The sequence below is a fragment of the Podarcis raffonei genome, chromosome 15 (genome assembly GCF_027172205.1).
Source record: "Podarcis raffonei isolate rPodRaf1 chromosome 15, rPodRaf1.pri, whole genome shotgun sequence".
Classification (NCBI taxonomy): Eukaryota; Metazoa; Chordata; class Lepidosauria; order Squamata; family Lacertidae; genus Podarcis; species Podarcis raffonei.
The window spans coordinates 25,335,636-25,356,857 of record NC_070616.1 but is presented as its reverse complement, the minus strand read 5'-3'; the positions used below and the strand labels follow the sequence as shown (position 1 = coordinate 25,356,857).

Below are 21,222 nucleotides of genomic sequence, written 5' to 3'. Positions count from 1 at the left end.
TTGTTTTAGAAATACGTTTTAGCCAGCTGTTGCATTATCATTATGCATGGAAATTGAGTTTTTTAAAATGAACAGTGTGTTATGGTGCATGTTGCGATGAAACTCTAACAGCTGAATAGGTGGTTAAACCTTTAAAATAAATGTATTTTTTTTAAAAATGAAATCCAAGAGAATTTAATTCTATTGCAATTGCAAGCATACTTTACTAGAGAGAAAGTTCCACTGAAATTCAATATGACCTACTTCTGGGGGGGGGGAAACATTTGTGTAGGACCATGCTACACAATCTACTGAAATCAGTTATACATTTAAGAAAAACACTTAATGTTTTTGGCCCATGGATTTCAACAGGACTTTTGGGTGTTAATCTGTGTTGTACCCTTTGCGTGGGGAAAGAAATTCAGTTTTTAATATTAACAATTTATTTCCAAAAGTGTCTACACAAACATTTTAAACTGCAAACTTCCCAACCTCCCATCTCTTGCTCTCCACTTCACCCAGCTTCTTCTGCATCTGTTTGCAAAGTGGGTATAAGTTACAGATTAGCTCCACTTAAAAGCACTGCACCAATAGTAGACCTATCAGACATATTAACACTAAGATCTCAGCATCATAGGGTGCCTCCAGACTATCATTCAGGCAGCTATCATAAGTCTTGTTGTTGTTGTTGTTTAGTCGTTTAGTCGTGTCCGACTCTTCGTGACCCCATGGACCAGAGCACGCCAGGCACTCCTGTCTTCCACTGCCTCCCACAGTTTGGTCAAACTCATGTTTGTAGCTTTGAGAACACTGTCCAACCATCTCATCCCGTCCCCTTCTCCTTGTGCCCTCAAGCTTTCCCAACATCAGGGTCTTTTCCAGGGAGTCTTCTCTTCTCATGAGGTGGCCAAAGTATTGGAGCCTCAGCTTCAGGATCTGTTTTTCCAGTGAGCACTCAGGGCTGATTTCCTTAAGAATGGATAGGTTTGATCTTCTTGCAGTCCATGGGACTGTCAAGAGTCTCCTCCATCACCATAATTCAAAAGCATCAATTCTTCGGCGATCAGCCTTCTTTATGGTCCAGCTTTCACTTCCATACATCACTACTGGGAAAACCATAGCTTTTACTATACGGACCTTTGTTGGCAATGTGATGTCTCTACTTTTTAAGATGCTGTCTAGGTTTGTCATTGCTAGGTTTGCACAATTGAAGGGCTCTGCCCCCCTAGTACAACAAATCTGCTAAAAAATGATTTTTTTGCAGTTAGAAAAATAAAGAGGGGATGCATTAAAAAGTGTGGGATGAACAAATGATCAACAGGAAGATGTGTGAACACACTTCAAGCGAAACATGATGAATGCTCATTGACATATATCCTCCCTGCAAACAGATCAGAGTGAATGCTCAATAAAGACTGGACAATGTCTAACGACCACATAAGCTTTGGGCAAGCAAATCAGGATAGATGCTCAAATAAATAGGTTGCCTGGAGGAGGAGCTCCCTCCCATAATAGCTCTGACTTGCATTATCTTTGATTAGGCCCAGAAATTTTAACATTTCATTTTTTAGCCAATCACTTCAAAACCTTTGCGACTGTCTGCCTTGAGAGTCCCTTTCAAAGGGAGATGAGTTCCTGCTACTATCAAACAGTGATGCTGCTCTCCAAAAGAGAAGCAAATGGTGTTGCAGTTGCTGCAGACTCTCATTTAATTAACAATTTCGATAATCTTTCCCCTTCAGAGCATCAGACTTTCCTGCAGCAGTTTCAGGCGTATTATGTGTCTAGAACTCTCTCCGCACTTATGACTTTCCTGCAAGATTCCACAGAGATTTCATTTTCCTACAAAATGAAAAATCCCCAGCAGCCTGTCATTCCTGGCAGCTGAGATGAACAGGCAACAGAAATGAAAAGGCATTAAAATTTAATGGCTAAATAGTGGCAGAGTGGCATTAAATGCACAGAAATGAGAAAACCATGAGGCACTGGACAACCATGAAAATTCTGAACTGTCAAAATGAAAAGCATTTGGTTTGATCACTTCCTTACATCATAACTGCCCTGCACATCTTCAATGAACCGTTATGTTAATACAGCAGAAAGTGTTATATACAGAGTCCGAATCGAGGGTAAAAAAAATAAGAATAGTTGAACCTTTGTTAAAAAACAACAACAACCATGTTAATAAATGCACCTTGCATTTAGAAGTCCATTTAGAAGCACCTTGCATTTAGAAGTCTAGAAGTCCTTCTGCATATCTCAGGGAATCATATTGCTCCCAATCCAAGCTTGGTCCAAGCACAAGAGGGAATTCCAGAACCAATCCATTCTATTGTGTGTGTGGCTTGGCTTGATTTCATCAAGCTGCTCAAGAGGCAAACTTTGTTGTTAAGGTACATCTACCACAGATAGAAAGCTGGTATTTTGTATATGTTTACTCAGGGACTCCCTAATTTAAATTTTTTTAAAAAGCATCTGAAGATGGGACATTTATTTCCCAATTTCCAAAGTTTCTCCAATAGTTTAAGATCTATAATGTGTCCTATATCTATTGCGCAGAGCTTGAACAAGCTTGCCTTTTGTTTCCCATTTTAATAAAAAATATATACATTTTAGACAGAAGAAATAAAGTTACATCAAGTACAATATATGAAAATGATGAATCAGGAAATAGAGTGGAAAATCAAACAGATGAGACAAAAGACATTTGAATCGGCTAATAAATGTGGGAAATTGCTAGCTTGGCAAATGAAAAAAAGACAAAAACTTAACACTATTACAAATTTGGAAGTGGAAGGAAAGAATATACAGAATCCAGTGGAGATTAGAAAATGTTTCCAGAGGTATTTTAAACAATTATATACGCAAGGGCCACAGAAAGAAATTGATATAGATCAATTTTTGAAAATAAATGGACTACAAAAAATCTCTCAAGAAAATAAGTTAATGCTGAATTACAAAAAAACAGAACAGGAGGTAGAAGGTGCCATCCAGAATATGCAACTGGGTAAATCTCCAGGACCGGACGGCTTAACTTCAAGATATTATAGATCCTTGAAAGATTGGATAATACAACCATTAAAGGAAGTTTGTAGTGGAATTTTGGAAGGGAAAAAAGCACCAGAGTCGTGGAAGGAAGCTTACATTACACTTATACCGAAAACTGAGTCTGAGAAGACACAACTTAAGAATTACCGCCCCATATCTCTGCTTAACGTGGATTACAAAATTTTTGCAGATATTTTGGCTAAAAGATTAAGGAAAGTACTAGTGGAAGAGATACATAAAGACCAAGCAGGCTTTCTCCCGGGCAGACATCTGTCTGACAATACGAGAAATATAATTAATATCTTAGAAAAACTACAAGTTAATATTAACACTAAAGCAGTTTTGATATTTGTAGACGCGGAGAAAGCCTTTGACAACATTTATTGGAGTTTTATGAAGAAGAACCTGCAGGGGATGGGGGTTGGTCAAGGTTTCGGAAATGGTATAGGTGCAATATATTCAGAACAAAAGGCCAAATTAATTGTCAATAATGTGGTGACGGAGGAGTTTATGATAGAGAAAGGGACACGACAAGGTTGCCCAATTTCCTCATTGCTTTTTATTTCGGTTCTGGAGGTTCTCCTAAATATGATTAGAAGGGACCAATTGGTTAAAGGTATACAAGTCGGAGCCAAACAGTACAAATTGAAAGCATTTGCAGATGACTTAGTATTGACATTACAGGAGCCTGAATCTAGTACTAAAAGAGTACTGGAATTGATTCAAGAATTTGGTCAGGTTGCAGGATTTAAGTTGAATAAGTTAAAAACTAAGGTTTTAGACAAAACAAAACAAAAATTTCCTTCCAGTAGCACCTTTTTTTTCCAGTAGCATTTTTTGTTTTGACTATGGCAGACCAACACGGCTACCTTTCTGTAACTGGAACTAAGGTTTTAGAGAAAAATCTAACAGCGATTGAGAAAGAGAGGTTTCAGAAGGAGACAGGTTTAACATTGGTGAAGAAAGTAAAATACCTGGGGGTTAATATGACTGCTAAGAATGTGAATTTATTTAAAGATAATTATGAAAAATGCTGGACAGAAGTGAAAAAAGATTTAGAAATATGGTCAAACCTGAAGCTTTCTTTGCTAGGCCGTATTGCTGCTATAAAGATGAGTGTATTGCCAAGAATGTTGTTTTTGTTTCAATCATTGCAAATTTTGGATAAAATGGACTGTTTCAAGAAGTGGCAGAAAGATATTTCCAGATTTGTCTAGCAGGGCAAGAAGCCCAGAATAAAATTTAAAATACTAACTGATGCAAAAGAAAGAGGTGGATTTGCCCTGCCAGACCTCAAAATTTATTATGAATCAGCTGCATTTTGCTGGCTGAAAGAATGGCTGCTTCTTGAAAACACAGACATTTTGGATCTAGAAGGTTTTAATAACGTATTTGGGTGGCATGCATATTTGTGGTTTGATAAGGTCAAAGCACATAAAGCGTTTAAAAACCATATTGTCAGGAAAGCACTGTTTAATGTTTGGATAAGATATAAGGACCTACTGGAAAATAAAACCCCAAGGTGGTTGTCACCGATGGAAGCGAAGGCTCAGAAAAAACTCAATATGGAGGCTAAATGGCCGAAATATTGGGAAATTTTGGAACAAGAGGGAGATAAATTAAAATTGCAGAGCTTTGATAAACTAAAAAACAAAGTGCGAGATTGGCTTCATTATTATCAAATAATGGAGGCATACAATTTGGACAAGAAAATTGGTTTCCAGGTGGAAAAATCAAAATTGGAAACAGAACTGTTAGACCCCAAAACTAAGATTCTGTCAAGAATGTATAACTTGCTGTTGAAATGGAATACTCAGGATGAAACGGTGAAATCTGCTATGATTAAATGGGCTCAAGATGTTGGACATAACATTATGTTGGCTGACAGGGAACAGTTATGGACCACAGGTATGAAGTTCACGGCATGTAATGCCTTAAGAGAGAATATTATGAAAATGATATACAGGTGGTACATGACACCAGTCAAGCTTGCAAAAATCTATCATTTGCCCGATAATAAATGTTGGAAATGTAAAGAGACTGAAGGCACATTCTTTCACCTTTGGTGGACGTGCCCAAAGATTAAGGCTTTCTGGGAGATGATTTATAATGAAATGAAAAAGGTATTTAAATATACCTTCCTGAAGAAACCAGAGGCCTTCTTCCTGGGCATGGTTGGCCAATTGGTGCCAAAGAAGGATAGAACTTTTTTTATGTATGCAACAACAGCAGCAAGAATACTTATAGCGAAGTATTGGAAGACACAAGAGCTACTCACCCGGGAAGAATGGCAGATGAAAGTGATGGACTATATGGAACTGGCGGAAATGATTGGCAGAATCCGAGACCAGGGAGAAGAGTCGGTAGCAGAAGATTGGAAGAAATTTAAAGACTATCTACAGAAACATTGTAAAATCAAGGAATGTTAAAAGGATGTTGGAATGAAGTAATGTGGTTTTTGCAGTAACGTTATATAGGGTTAAGGAAGAATGGATTGTTAACAGGTCAGAATGTAAAGTTACAATATATTAAGATAAATTAATAAGATAAATACAAGAATGGAAAGGACTTGCTGAAACTAGAATACAAAAAAGGGAGGTGTGAGGAGGTCAAGGAAATAAGTAAATGAAAGATAAGCTATGGAAAGATGGATTTTTTTAAACTGTTTTTACTTTTTCTGTATTTTGTATTTTTTGTTTTTTCTTTTTCCTTCTTTTTGTAATTTTTTGAAACTTTAATAAATATTATTTTTTTAAAAATCCTTATTTCATAAGAGTTCTTTTTCAAATTTTGAGCTTTGGTCCAGAAATCCATTCTTTCTGTGTAATTTAAATATGTCGTATATCTGGTGATATTGCAACCAATCCATAACTTGGATCCTTAAGTTTTCCACTGATTTTAGTTTGGGTTCCAGCCCCCACCCCACCCCGTAGAATCCATCAATTGCCTGTACAGTAAGCCATTCAAGAGGCAGACTTTGTGCCCCAGGTCTCAGGTGAAAGGCAACATATGAAAACTTTTTGTTATGGAGCAGCAAAACAAATAGCATAAATAAAAATTATAAATAAATGTCCAAACAAAATATCATGAAAATTATGCACGGTTTTGGTTTCGTCAGAATTCTTCATCAGGCTAGACGGCAAACAAAGCAGGCCAGTTGTAAGGACGGATGCAGAGCAAACTGAGAATAGGGTGGGGGAGAGAACACCTATAAAACCCATTTGCAGTTATTAACCACAATCAGAAACATTATAATGATGTCTAGATATAACTGCAGGCAATGAAGCCAAACTCAGCTCAGCTCCTGTTCTTTCTCTAGGGAAAATTACTTCACGGGACTAATTACTAGCTTCCATCTTTAAAGACTAAAACTTTACCCGCCATTCTTTTTATTTAGGGAATATGAATTCCCCTTACTTCCACAGCTGGTTATCAAGACCCAGCAATCACCTTAGGCCAATATTCTAAGGCTGTAGACTGCCAACTACTTCAGTGAACCAAGGAATTGCTTCCTATATTATGCTTTTACCTGCTGAAGAGCTTCTAGGGTTCTTTTTCTTATTTACAGTGCTTAGCTGCACCAGCTATTTCCTGCAGGCCAATGCCAAGTTGAGGCATCCAAAACACATACACATTACAACCTAAAAGTTCCCCAAAATACACAGAATCTGCAGCGCCAACCCATAAATCTATGTAATTGCAGTGTGGTGTGGAACGATCATCATGAAAATTACACAGAGGGAACAGGTGAAGCTCTCCTGGTGGTCTCTGCATTAAATGAGGCACATAGTGCATGCAGGAATCTGTGGGAAAGCCTTTTCAGTGGTGGCTCCATGTCTGCCAAATGCCCTCTCCACAAAAATGTGTCTTGCTCAAACTTGGAATCCATTTAGGTGCCAGGTAAAAGCTCACCTTTTTCTGTCAAGACTTTTAAAGGCCAATGGGTTAAGTTATTTTTAGATCATGGTTCTGCCAATCTGTTATTTATGTATTTTATGAGTATTTTTTGTGTTTTCTGCTTATCATGCATTATGTGTTACATGGCCTCATTTCGTTGTAAATTGCTGTGTACTCATTTTTGATGAAGGGCTGTATAGAAAGACAGAAATAATTTAGCAACACACACACACACACACACACACACACACACACACACTTGTCTTTGCCCCAAACTGCTCAACCTCAAGCCTCTTTCCTTACTATGTCACACATTAAACTTTGTATCCTACAATCTGATATCCTGGGTTCAAACACTTCTGCCTTTTTTGCAGACTCTGCTTTCACCTTCACCTGTCGTCAGACTACAAGACCTTATCGACCACTGCAAAGGTTATTCTCTAAGAAACAAGTATCCAGACCCCAGAACAAACCTCCACTTTCATCAGTCTTGCCTCCACTATTTACTTGTCAGACCCATACCTCTCCATCATCCTATCTAACTGATGTACTGCACATTATAAACTCCTATGGTCGGGGACGACATCACTGCTCTGTCCTGCACATCACACAACCTGGCATGAGACAAATATTAAACAATAACAATAGCAATGGAAAAAGCAGAAGGGTGGCACTGGACTGTCACTGAGAAAAATATCATTGCATGATCATAGCACAGACAGCATCTTCCTGTGGCTTGTTTAAATACTTTCCCCACCAGCTGCTCACCACATCCACCTGTGTCCTTCCGATGGAGCACAAAACTCCCTGTGGTCTCATTACATTGCTTTTTGTGACATGGTTAAGCAGCCCTGCTCCAGCCCAGACATTTCCAAACAGCACAGTATTTAACAGTTCCCTGAAGGTTCCCCCCTTTTGTCACTTTCTGATCGTATAATGCTCACAGTTATATTCAGGAGAGGTGAGGGCAAAAGGTGCTTTTTTTAAAAAAATCCCCACTTTCCCTCACCTGGCATCTTCTGAGTCCTCAAAGATTTACTTCATTATCTGCTACTGTTAATAGCCCTAGGATCACTCTGAGGTTTGGCCAATGGCCAAACTGAAGCAAAGAAGCGCTAACCCCAAAAGCAAAGTCCAAATTTCTCCCTGTATCATTCTCAGTGCAGGAGTTACTATACAAGGCACCGATTGGTGGGATTGCCATGGGGTTAGGCATAATCCTATTTATATTAACACGGCTTTGCGTTCCAAAAGAGGGCCTGCTTTACCTTAGCTCCACAGATGGGAAAGTAGCTGCTCTGTTCAGGTACAATCTCTCAGGCAGTATTCCTTCCTCATATTAAACCTGTTGGATGTACGTGTCCTTCACATACTTTTAAGGTCAACATAGAAGTTTCTAAAAGAAAGGAACTGGTGATCTCCTGCTGCACCTTCAGCTGCTGAATCACAGTGGGCCATTCTTGCAGCCAGCAAAAGGTCTGCAACCATTTATGGCACCTATACAATGCAACTACACTTGTACTGTTGCTATTTTAAACCCTCAAGTTGAAACAGCAGGTCAGACTTAGAGTGTGCCTGGACTAGTTTTTCACATGATCTAACACAGAGAGAGAGGCAGGTTCTGAACCACATGCTGTGATTTGCTGCCGTTTTATTTTTTCCTGCTTAATAGGTGTACAGAGACAATAGTGAGAATTCACCAGTGTAGGGGGATGGAGGAATGACTTTAAATAGGCCCTGACAGTTAAAGAGGAGAAGTACGAATATCATTTATCCGAAGCAATTCTCCAGTGCACTGATACACAGCACTCATCCTGATGCAGCACTAGTGGACTGATAACGACACAAACTTAAGATAGGTGGGGAAAGAGAAGTCTCGCCAGCAAGGATAAAGCCTGTTTTATTTCATATTTCTAATGGCAAGTGCTTCCCCTAGCAGCTCTGCAGAATTCAAAAAAAAAAAAATTTTTTTATGAGAATACATAAAAATCATGGCTTCTCCTAGTCAACTTGATTCTAAGGAATTTTTGGACCGACCCCCTTACCGCTTTTGCATGCACGTTTTCTCTTATGAATTAATTTAAGAAAACACTTTCCAGAAACTTATGTAAAGCCAAATATTGCAGGTATTGTGATTCCTGTGGCAAGAATGATGATGAGATGCAAATCTGGCATTTATGGATGGTCTAGACCACCATATTGATGAAAGAAGCAGAAAAACAAAAGGCTGGATCATCCAGGGCAGTTGTGAATTAGGGTTTGTTTGTCCTTGGTCACGTTGCTCAGTCAAAAGTAGCACATTTGCTTTATGGCTGGGAGGGCAACTGTGTGCAGAACTGGTAAGGGCATGATAAGGCATGATTCCATCTTGTCCTTGCCTGTCCCTTTAAGATACACAAGTTATCCATCACCTCCAACAGAGAGGTCACCTCTCCCCTCCAATCCACAAGCTGAGGACAAGCTCTTGTATGGTAGGAAAATTAGGACAAATTAGACAATATTTGACATTCTCACTGCCTCATTTTCCAGCTTTCCAAAGATGTTAAGTACATGGCTGTTCTGCAATTCATTGTGCCAAGGAACTCGTCACTAAAAGCTATCTGAACACAAGAGACCATAAATATCATTATGCCCCCTGTATTCCTTTGTCCCCTCTTGATCCCGCATCCTGACACCAACAAAAGAAATTATCAAGACCAGAGTTGGCCAATGAGAGTACTTGACCAATGTTAGTTTCACCAAATGTAGGACCAGGGGTGGAGGAAGTGGGTGCGGTGGAGGCAATCCACCCCGGGTGTCACCACTAAGGGGGGTGACAAAATGGCTGGCAGCACTCACCGCAGGGCCTGCAGCGCGCCTGAGTCGCACATCTCTCCTGGGAGGGACGCGGTGGCTTGGGTGCCCGCAGCCTCCGCGTTGCCCCAAACTGTCTGCCCGCCGCCTGCCCCTCAGCTGTCGGGCGGCTAAGTGGGAGGAGGCAGGCAGACTCCTCGGAGGCCCTGCGGAGCGTCCTGCCCTGGCTCACCCCGCCCCCTGGGCGCAAGGCACACGCGCCACCCCAGGCACCCAATCGGCTCGCTCTGCAGCTGTGTAGGACTAGTTAGACCAATATTCTGGTTTAGTGTTTTATTTTCATTTTGATTTTGCATTGCTCTTTTTCATTTATCAATTCCTCTTGAATAAACTGGATTTCTGGGCTATACTGGCACCTGAACACATTCCTTGAGGACACTTCACTTCTAAAGCAAGAATTGCTTTTTTCTGGTCTTAAGCATCAGGACATATTACACAACAAACGCAGGTGAAACTTAAGGAGAAAGCCACATTTCCCAACATCCATCAACATTTATTCCTCGCCAGATATAGCACAGATCAAAAGGAAAATGCCAACAAGGAAAGACAAATTTTATGTCAACAACCCCTGTGAATTCTATAACTAGAAAGTTCAATTCTATTTAAGCATGATGACTGAAGAATGAATTAACTAAATGCGCACATTTTACATTATGGTCATAATTTTTCTTTTCTCTTTCTAGCAGAATAAGGATCTATGAGCCACTGCCTCTGTTCCTCCATAGTTCCTTCCTATGGAGGGTGCATGTTGTTATTGTTTCAGTGTTCACATAGCACTCAGGGATCTGCAGGCAAAACAGTGAGGCAAGGAACGAAGCTCAAGGCATTAATTGCATCAGGACATAATGTGGCTAAGGCCTTGCATAATTTCTAAGCTCCTAGACATTATCTTAATTAGATGATCTCAGTAATCTCCTGGCCAGAGCTTGGTCAGTTTACATTCTTGTTGTTTTTCAAAGCAATGAAGTGGGGTAGGGAAGATTTCTACAAAAGCATGATTGGAGTATGGAGAAGAGAGACTGGTCTATGTGATTAATTCCAAGCACCCATCTAGAATAACCTAAGCATCACCAGTGGGGGGGGTCTATTTTTTTCTTCTGATGTGCTAGTAAATGAAGGGTTCATTCCCTAAAGGTCAACTCCCTTGGACACCAGTAGATGTGGTCAGTTGGATATAGTTAAAATGGGTAGAATACAAAGCACAGACTACTTATTAAAGGAATCTGTTCCCCAAAGCTGGTCACCACTACAATGGGCAGCCTGGAGACTTGGACAAGGTGCTAAGTCTGAATTTCAGTTCCTGCCTATATTTCTGACAAGACCAAGACAGTCAGAAAGGCTGCATTGAGACCCAGAGGTCCGAGAAGCTAATCCATCTCAGACTTTCTCCCCATTTTTCCTGCAGTGCTTGCGCCTGACCACCTTGAGCTCAGCAGTGCCTAGCAACAGGTTCTGTAAGTTTAAAAATAGCGGCAACATTTTCCTCCTGATTTTAAGGCTGTTTCCAAGGAGAGGCAATCAGGGACAAATCTAAGGAGGTATGACTGACAAAATCAGGGTTTAACCACTTTGAATCCGTAAAAAACAATATGAGCTGTGGTTTTGTATGAAGCCCAGCAAGTTGTCCACCTCATTCACTTCAGAAGGCCAGGCAAATTCCAAGGAACAAAGGATGCATCAACTGGTTCTTAGAGTCATGTTTTCCTGAATACAGATCATGAGCCCCAAATGATCACTGGAAATATTGTCTGTCTCTCCGCACTGGCAGGTCTACAAACAGTTTCTAACCCCATCAATCTGCAACAACCACCGTTGCCTTCCTGTCCTCCAAAATGACATCCTACCATCCCCTCTCAACCCAACAAGCCTCAGTGATTTTCCCCAGCACTTTTATTCAAAGGTAGGAGATCATTATGATGATGATTATCTTCACCTTTTCAAGGAGAAAGAATATTTCCAATGCCTGCCTCCTTGGAGCAAGTGCTTCTTTATCAGAAATCTCAGCTGGTTCTGCCATATCAACAAATCAAGGGCCATCATTCAAACATATCTCTGTGCAACATCATCCGGTGTTTCAGAAAAGAAAATTATTCCCCCCTCTTTTTTCGTTTAGGGCCAAGTCATGCTCATGATAAATGGAACCAGCAGCTTAATAATGCAGTCGTCTTCCCACTCTTGACAACTCACTTTCAGAGTGAGGGAACTGTAGCATCATCAGTGGGTATTTACAGATGGTCACTATTTTCTTCCTGTTAATCATTCATTTATCCTACAATGCATTCATTCTTCTTTTCAATGCATTTTCCCATCACTTTCCAAAGCTGCAAAAAAGTCTTTCTTTTCCCCAAGTGGATCTGGTGTGCTAGGACAGCAGACTGCCTTAATCCACTTTAATTGCACAAAGCTAAATTTCCAGAATGTGCTTGAATCCCTCCTGCAAAATATTGAATCTGGAGACAACTGACATTATGGAAAGCCTCTGTTGAGCCCAGATATCAAAATCAAGTCTCATAGCAGCCTTCCCTAACCTGGTGCCCTCCTGGTGTTTTGGACTACAACTCCCATCAGCCCTAGCCTGTGTCAACTGAGGCTGAAAGGAATTGCAGTACAAAACATCTGGAGCACACCAAGTTGGGGAAGATTATACTAAGAAACACAGTTCACCCAATTAAGTGTCTTCAAAGTGCCTTTGATTTGTTTCTGGGGTTGTAATTTCTGAATACAACCACAAATGCTGAACCACACTCAAGTTCCTGCTAAGTTTCTTCACCGTGCAACCTGTCACTTATACCAGCCCTGCATTATCTTGCCTCCATCCTGCTGGAAGGCTGAATTATTAAAGTGCCGAAAAGTGTGGAGAGCATCCTTTAGAAATAGCGGGAAATCAGGCTAACTGCAGAACATAATCCGCTAATGAATGAAGGGCTAGGGGCTGTGCAATCGCCTCAAGGGGCCTTCCAGCTTTTAAACTGCAGCCACTCTGATTTAAATGAGACACACCGTATCTTATCCAGGAACTGAAGGTTCATTTAGCCTAAGGATGCTCCCCTGAACCCTGATTCAAGGATTATGTTAGCGACCAGGGGTCAAACGGCATATGAAGCATCCCATTTTGAAAAGGGTATGTTTAACACTGGCACACTTATTTTAAAGGAAAAGCATCTGATCAGCAGCTGTTCCTAGTGAAGAGAAGTCAGCAGCAATTTCTTCTCCCTTGCCCTGCCATGTACAGAAGGGAAGACCACACACACAGACAGACAGACAGACAGACAGACACAGTGCTAGGAATCCTCCTGGAGCTATTGACCCCAGCAGCACACTCCCTTTTGGCCTCTGCCTCTTCCAGGGGGAAGCATGCAAAGAAGAGAAAGCAGTGGCTGTTCTTATCTCTGCTCTCTTGCTCACCCCCACGGCAGTCGACTGGGTCCATGATGCTACTGAGACAGCAATCTCAAACAGCCACCTCTGCCTCCTCATTCATCTTCTGTGTTTTTTTTTTAAAATGTTTATTGAGGTTTTACAAATCAAAAAAATTCATCATTTCAGAAAGAACATTACCATGAATAAAGCTCACATAAAAAACAGAAACAACAGAAAAACAAAAATATGTAACAAAAAAAGAAAAAACAGAAAAAGAGAAAAAAGAAAAATCCACTTTCTTACATTTACAAAATTCCATACCCCTCTGTCTTGACCTCCTCACATCCCCCTTTTTTGTGTTCTTCTTTATTCCAATCAAATTCAGCAAATTCAAACCCTTATTTAAACCATGCTTAAATTTATATTCTTCTAATTATAATGTCCCAATTTTTCATTTTTTTAACCCATTCCTCATCTTATATACTGTGACATAATATTATTCTGTTCATAACCCCTTCTCCTTATTAACATTCTTCTTTTCATTCAGCTTTAACCAAATCCCACAAACCCTATTACCTTCACTTCCCACATCATATTAACACTCAAACATTTTGCAGTGTTTTTGTAAATAGTCCTTAAACTTTTTCCAGTCCTGTTCCATCAGTTCTTCTCCCTGGTCACGGATTCTGCCAGTCATTTCAGCCATCTCCATGTAGTCAATCACTTGCATCTGCCATTCCTCCACGGTGGGTAAATCTTGTGTCTTCCAATACTTGGCAAGAAGTATTCTTGCTGCTGTTGTTGCATACATAAAAAATGTTCTATCTTTCTTTGGCACCCGTTGGCCAACTATGCCCAAAAGGAAGGCCTCTGGTTTCTTGGGAAAGGTAAATTTAAATACCTTCTTCAGTTCATTATATTTCGTTTCCCAGTAAGCCTTAACCCTTGGGCATGTCCACCAAAGGTGAAAGAATGTTCCCTCAGCTTCTTTACATCTTCTGAAAGGAATTACAGAGCGGAAATTTTGTCCAGAGAGAGAGAAAGAGGAAGAGCGAGCAGCTTCCAGATTCGTCATAAGCAACAATGGGCCCAATCCTGCCAACCACTATGCCCACAAAACATGGGCATGAGAAAGGAAGTAGGAACAGCACGTTTCCACACCCTGCTCAGCAGCAGTGGTAGAGATCAGAGGAGGAGGCATCCCTGGAGAAGATTTCATGGGGCTTCCCAGCTAGAGGGGCCTTTCTTCTCTCTTCTCCATCTTCTTATACAGAGTTGATGGAGAGAAAGATTGCTATTTATTGTTTCATTGCTTTTCTGTACTACCAACTGCTCTGCTGATTATATGCTTTCCCCTCAAATTAAAAGTGGCAATGTTAATGCGCAATGGAACCCCTGCTAAAACAGGGTTTGATTGGTGCAGAACTGGCCATGTACCCATGAAGGCAGTAAAGGCCCTCTTTCTGGGTCACACTCATTCCCTGAGTTAATGGGGCTGGGTGAGTGCTCACGGCCAGCAAAAAGGAGGCAGGAGAGACCAGCAGAAACAAAACCACCTGACAAATCCAGATCCCAAAATGCCAACCACAGAAACAGTGCTGTGATCTTGAAACAAGGAGTGTATTACTGTAAAAGCAGTAGGGAGATTCTTTGAGAGCCAAATGTTCGTGTGTGTGCGCGCGCACCCCCCCCTCTATATTTGCATTTAAGAACTTTTAAATTCATCTTCATGAATATTAACACTTACAAAGTGTCTAAAATGTTCTAAGCTCTGTACAGATGTTAGAAGGTAAGTCCCCGCCACAATCATCTTCCTAGGGGGTAGAGGAGCACCCTCCTTCCTATGTACCATATTTTTTGCTCTATAAGACTCACTTTTTCCCTCCTAAAAAGTAAGGGGAAATGTGTGTGCGTCTTATGGAGCGAATGCAGGCTGCACAGCTATCCCAGAAGCCAGAACAGCAAGAGGGATCGTTGTGCAGCGATCCCTCTTGTTGTTCTGGCTTCTGAGATTCAGAATATTTTTTTTCTTGTTTTCCTCCTCCAAAAACTAGGTGCGTCTTATGGTCTGGTGCATCTTATAGAGCGAAAAATGCGATACCTTGGTCCCCTGGCCCACTGGCAGAGACCAGAATGTGTTTTCTTTGCAATTTGTTATTCTTTTTCTAAGCAGTTAGTTTTTGGGGTTGAGTGAATATATAAAGGAATGGACATATTTCTCTTTTGTTTTTTAAGCCGAACCCATTCTATTTTTCTGCACTGTATCTAGGCCCAACCAGCAAAGTTATGCAAGGTTTGTGACTCCCATGCTTCATATCAGGGCCGGTGAGGGCACAATTACCATGCTGTTCCAGGCTTCATGCAACAGGTCCATTAATTTCTGTGAGACACTTGTCACATTTGCAAAAACTGCATTCAAAATGTATTAGCTGCATGCAAGTAAAATATGCCATTAGCTGCAGCATTTTTTTAAGCAGCTACTAGTGCTGAACCACTTTCTCACTCCTGCCGTAATCATGTCCTGAAAAGTCCTCTAGTCCAACAAGCGTCAGACAACATCACCTGGCCAGCTGGGGGTGGGGTGGCGGTCACACATAGCTGAGACTGCAACTGCTCCGAAGTCTGGTGAGTTCATGAATAAACCTCCTTAAGACAGTAGAGCGGAAGGGCTGTGGTTAGTGGATCAAAGCACAAGATTACAAATCAAACATCCTTGCTTCCCTTTCTAGCTGCAAGCGTGAGACCTAGAGCAAAACAGTCTTACTTCTTATGCCTCAGAAGCTGAAGATGCAATTGAAGGATGATGGTAGGAACCTATCATAGTAAGTCCCTTTTAGCTTGAAGCTGCCCAAATAAAGGTGGCCCTGCCTTTTGCAAGAAAAGGAGGCTGAACCACAGTTGCAATTTCCTGATCTTTGGCTAAAGTGCTGTGGATATTTATGAGGGGCAGCTGAGAAATTCTCAAGCCTAAAAGCCAAGCTAGACAAGATAATGGAAATCCATGATCGGATTTGCAGTCACTATAAATTTTAGCAAACAGCAGCCACAGGAGGAATTGTGGCACTGGAGGGAGTGGTTAAGCCTTTCTCATCAGTTTTCCTAGATGAAAATGGCTGTTTGCCTCATTAGGAAAAACTTATATGTGCAAGCAACTCCATAATCTTGTCCACAAGTCCAAGCTTATCTCATTTCTACTTAGTCCAATAAGGAGGTGAGGACAGGTAACCCCACCTAGGCCCAAAGTCACACCCCCCCAACCAGGCCTCAAAACTGTGCAAAAGTCCTTTTGTCTTCTAAAAATCCACAGCTTGTGTTTTCTCACAAGATGCATAGCAAACCATTACTTTTATCAGTACCAGAAGGCTTCAAAAAGCTAATGAATAGACTCTGTCAGAGCAGGCCTGAGAAACGAATCTTATCTCATTCAGTTGCAACATCTTGGACATGCTGAACTGTTCTCATTCCCCTTTCCTGGGAAGAGTCCCAAGACAGGAGCTTTCTGTTCATGCTCAGGGGAACTCAAGGGAGGACTCCTGAGGGAGGAGAAAGGGGAGGGAACTGGAAGGGGAATATATGCTCTGTGCAAATGACTGTGAACCCGTGCATGTTTTTGTGAACTATCACACTAGCTCCTTCTACCAGTTCATGGATGGTAGAAATGAAGCTTTTTCTCCTAAACTATTCCTTGAGTGTCTGTTGACTACCATCTCCCTTTCCCAGGCACAATATTTTTTCCCACCCGAGGGCAAAGCCTCATAAGGCTACATTGCGTTTATTAGCACTGTTCACATTTCTACTTTCTTAAAACATTTTTAACAATTTGCCCCAGGCCCTGCATTCCCTACTACGTATATGATGCAATGATCTAGCTATAGCTAACAAAAGCAAGAAATGCCACAGCAGGTGAACAGCCAACAATAATACCTTGTATGTGTTCTTATTGTTCAATGGTATACTCTTGGTTGATTTAAGACACCGGGATGGCATATAGGAATGGAAGTAGTCTTGTGAAGCTCATGACATTTAGGACTGTGTAGGTCGAGATCAGTACAATGAAATATGCGCAGAAATCTATAGGGAGACAGCACAGATGCTATGACATTGCATGCCCTCTGACGCCTATTCCCCATCTCACCCCTCATTTGAACTTATCACAATGAAAAAGGGAGGAAAGATCTGCTTCTCAAAGCTCTGAAACCCAGCCTAATTGAGATTCCTGCATGGTTCATTTCAGGTGTAAGAACTGAGAATAGTATGATCTTGTTACCCTATTTGGCAGTTTCCCAAAGTCAGTTGGGAGTCAAGGGATCTGAAAGCCAAAATGGCACCCAGCCGGCACACCAGGAGGTTAAATCCCAAACTGACCTTGCTGGGAAGTTCAAGACAGATTTGTTGCAGAGGATCCAAGAGTCTTTTTCAATGTGCTTTTGGAATGATTTGTGCTCATGGTGGTATTGAGGTGGGGATAAGCAATCCTGCTTTCAACACTGTTAATACCCTCTAAAGTTTTATACTGCTTTGTTTTTTAGTGGTGCACATCTTGTAGTTTACTGCTAAAATCCTCTAACTTTACATATTACAAATGTTCCAAGAAGGGATTATAAAATGAAATTTAACACACAAGCCTTGGCCCAAAAAAAGGTTCCAGAGATTTTTGGGTGCCTACTTTAGTTGTCCTATTGTGCAAGAATGCCCTTCCAGATGGAAGTAACGTGGTAACACTAGGGAAGCATTGCAGAGAAATTAATGAAGCAGAATGATGTGTGGGCGGTCCAGCAACTAATGCACTATTATTGTGTCAGTAACACATTGCACAATACACCAGCAAAAAATCCACGAGTCTGTGGGGGAATCTCTGCTTTCCTGACCCTCAAACTATGATATTTTATTCCTGGGGAAATGCTCAGACCAGGGTGTAAACAGCTGTTCTCCCATGGCCTAATCCTATGCGTGTTTACCTCAGAGTGGATCCCACTGCTTGCTTTAAAAATGAGAAAAAATAACAGATCCTGGCCACAGAAATATCCTTCCGGATTCCTCTGCTTCTACCTGCCACCCCACTCCCATCAGAGAATAGAGAGGAGGACAGACTAAGCCAGGTGTGGGGAACCTGTGGCCTTCCTGATGTTGCTAAACTATAACACCCATCAGCCCCAGCAAGCATGGCCAATGGGATGATGGGAGCTGTAGTTCAACACCATTTGTAGCCTGCCAATAGAAAACAGAACGTTAACTGCATTTTTTTACTTTCGTTACAGAGCACTTGGGGACCTTTTTTTTAGTAGGAAGCGATGTATACGTTGAATAAACCTAAAACTCATAAATGACAGCAGGATATTCAAACGAAAGGGGGGGACAGCAGTGAAAGAAAACTAGAGAGAGAGAGAGAGAGAGAAGTGCTCATTTTCTATATTTAAAAGTCTGAAGTTCCCCCTGAGCAGTCTCATTTATCTGGATGCACTGTGAGATAGGAGTTTGTAAATAGGAAAGAGGGAATGAAACATCTCAGAGGAGCTGAGGCCTGCAACCGCCAAAAGAAGCGTTACAAGCAGCCGAATCAAGACACGAGGTTAAGTCTGGAACACAATGTAAGTTCCGTCAGGTGAGGAGGAAAACCACCATAATCCTGATCACTGAGCATAAGTCTCACGTTGGTCTCCTGTCTTCTCAGCTTACTGAGCCAGGAAACCCTTGACTTAGCTGCACCGCCACTGATGGCATTCCTTGATAAAGGCAAACAGATCAAACAGAACTGGCTTTGCACCAACTGCTTGCAAGCAGGACTAGGAGATGCTGCCCTCCCCCCTCAATGGTATCAGCCAGGTATTTCATCCCACAACGTAAGTTTATTTAACATGCTTTCCTTCAACTTCAGAAGAATTGCTCAAATTACACCCCGCCCCCCGTATGTGCCGATTTCTATGTCCCCAACTGTTTAGAATCAAGATGGACGGGGAAAGGGGGCGGGGGGAGCATGTTAAGTCCCTACCCCAGGAATCTGCATGCCCATAAAAACAGACTTTACAGCATTTCAAGCACACACACAGCCAGCAAAAACCTGCCAATTCTACAAGGCAGGTCTTTCATCCTAATGTTTCCGCACTTTGCTGCTGAGTCAGTCAGCAAAGGTTGCAGCTGCAACTTGGTGCATAAACAGCTAGCTAGGAATCGCTTACACAAACTCTCCCAAACTTAACGATGCTCCGCAAAGCGCCAGCGAGGCTTGCTGGGTGCTTCAAGTCCTCACATTTGGAGGTGAAGCTCTTTCCCGTTTCAGTTGCATTTGGGGCACTTTAGCTTTGCAGAAGACAAGATACGGAAGACAGATAAGTTTTATTTACCTCCGTGAAGCCCTCGTGCAGGATATCCAATAAATTTCCGCGCGCCAAGCAGGCAAGCATTCTTCAGAAGCCCACCCAAAGGGCCGAGTTCTCGGAGCATGCAGAACAAATCCTCCAGCCTGGGGCACGACCCCCTCCTCCTTCTCCCCCTCCTCCTCCTAAAGACAAAGACTTGCAGCTCATGGGGGACCTCGTTCATAGTCCCATATGTGCAGCCCGTTAGTGCAAACAGGATACTTGAGCCAAAGTCAAGACTTGCACTGGGCATGCTCGGAGGGAGCCACTGGGGGAGCAGCAGGAGAGATGTCACACCACTCTGTTCCTATAGAAACGCCTCAGCTTAACAGATGCAGGCTGAGGAACTGGTCAGGGAAAACATCTGAAACCTATTTCCAGAGGCTGGCCCCTCCATCTGATACAGAGCTCTGCTCCGAAGGACTGGGGGGAGCAAATCTGGCTCGATTAAGAAGGGAACTTAGTCGAAAGAGAAGAAAATCTAAAATGGAACTTCCAACTTTAAAACTTTGCGCAGGAAAGCTGAAAGTCAGCGCCAGTGCGGCTGTAACAGGCTATGCCCAATTTATTTGTCATCTCTTCAGTGTTAGGGTACATTGTGTATATAACCGCACAAGGCAGCTCATTGCTAAAATGTGGTTTGAAAACATGCTCTATGGCTTGGCTATGCAAATCGATCCTTACAGCCCAGGGGGAGCAATAAACAAATTAAGTGTGTCCACATCCTGGCAGCATTTCCTTTCAAGTTGCTGGAATAATTTAGGCTGCATTCCTAGGCACATGTACCTGAGAGTAAAACTAACAGAATATGGACTTAATTCCAAGTAAACGTGTACAGGATTGCTTCATCTTTGTCCCATGGTGCACACTTCCTTCTCTTGGATTTTTAAAAATAGAACTCTATATTTGTTACACACTGAAAAAATGTAATTTGGACTTCAAAAGGAGTGAGGGTTGGCTATATGTCTGTGAGTATGCTAAGTGCCTCGAGTCAGTAACAGCCCTGTTCTCCCACCCTTCTCATCTCCTTACTCTTTTTTAAAAAAAGAAATAAGCAAGATTTGTGCAAAATCAAGTTTTTGTTTTGGCATTTGTTTGTTTTCCAGTTAACTGAGGCTCTAGGAATGAAAGAGGCAAGGCAAAGTGATGGCCAGGATTAGAGCTATTATGAGATATTCATCCAGCTAAAGTGGGAACACTGGTACCTTTAAGCTATCAGTGAAGTTAAATACTTTTCTGGAACAAACCACACTGCTCAGCAAAATACTTCACCCCCTTCCTTTTAAGTGAACAAAACAATGGGAATTCTCAGCACTGCTTAACAAAACCATATGCAGAGTTATGCAAGAACAGCCCTGAGACAATCCCATCCCAGTACTATTTAAATTATTTGTTAATTCCTGAAATGACACACTTAAAACGGAGCATATTGCTGCCTTTCAGTCCGATCCTATGCAGTATTACTTGTAAGTTAAGTTTCACTGACTTCAATAGGACTCACTCCTAAATAACTGTACACAGGATTACAGCCCATGTTAGAAGTTACAGGTAAATGTAATTAAAGTTGGTGTACAAATAACATATTATTACTTCCTAAAACATGAAAATGTCCTATGATAGGCACACACAGAAGAGCCCAAATTATAAGCCACTTTCAACACACTGGCTTAACTTGCACCATTTCTCTGTTCATTTCTCCAGGTGAGGAAGGTTGGAGCTGGGAATGAAA

General features: G+C 41.5%; 1 protein-coding gene across 7 annotated transcripts in view; it reads right to left on the bottom strand.

Annotated features, from left to right (window-relative positions):
• Window positions 1-21,222, bottom strand: part of DIXDC1 (DIX domain containing 1) — a 76,122-nt gene that overhangs the window by 41,674 nt on the left and 13,226 nt on the right. For 3 of the 7 annotated variants that reach the window (XM_053367240.1, XM_053367245.1, XM_053367246.1), the window contains exon 1: window positions 13,183-13,264. The exons of 3 other annotated variants lie outside the window; for them this stretch is intronic. In XM_053367240.1, the coding sequence (XP_053223215.1) occupies window positions 13,183-13,254 (72 nt within the window). In that variant the 5' untranslated portion in view covers window positions 13,255-13,264. Of the gene's footprint in view, window positions 1-13,182; window positions 13,265-19,478; window positions 19,715-21,222 lie in introns of those variants that run through there. One more of the 7 variants, XM_053367241.1, reaches the window with a different exon arrangement.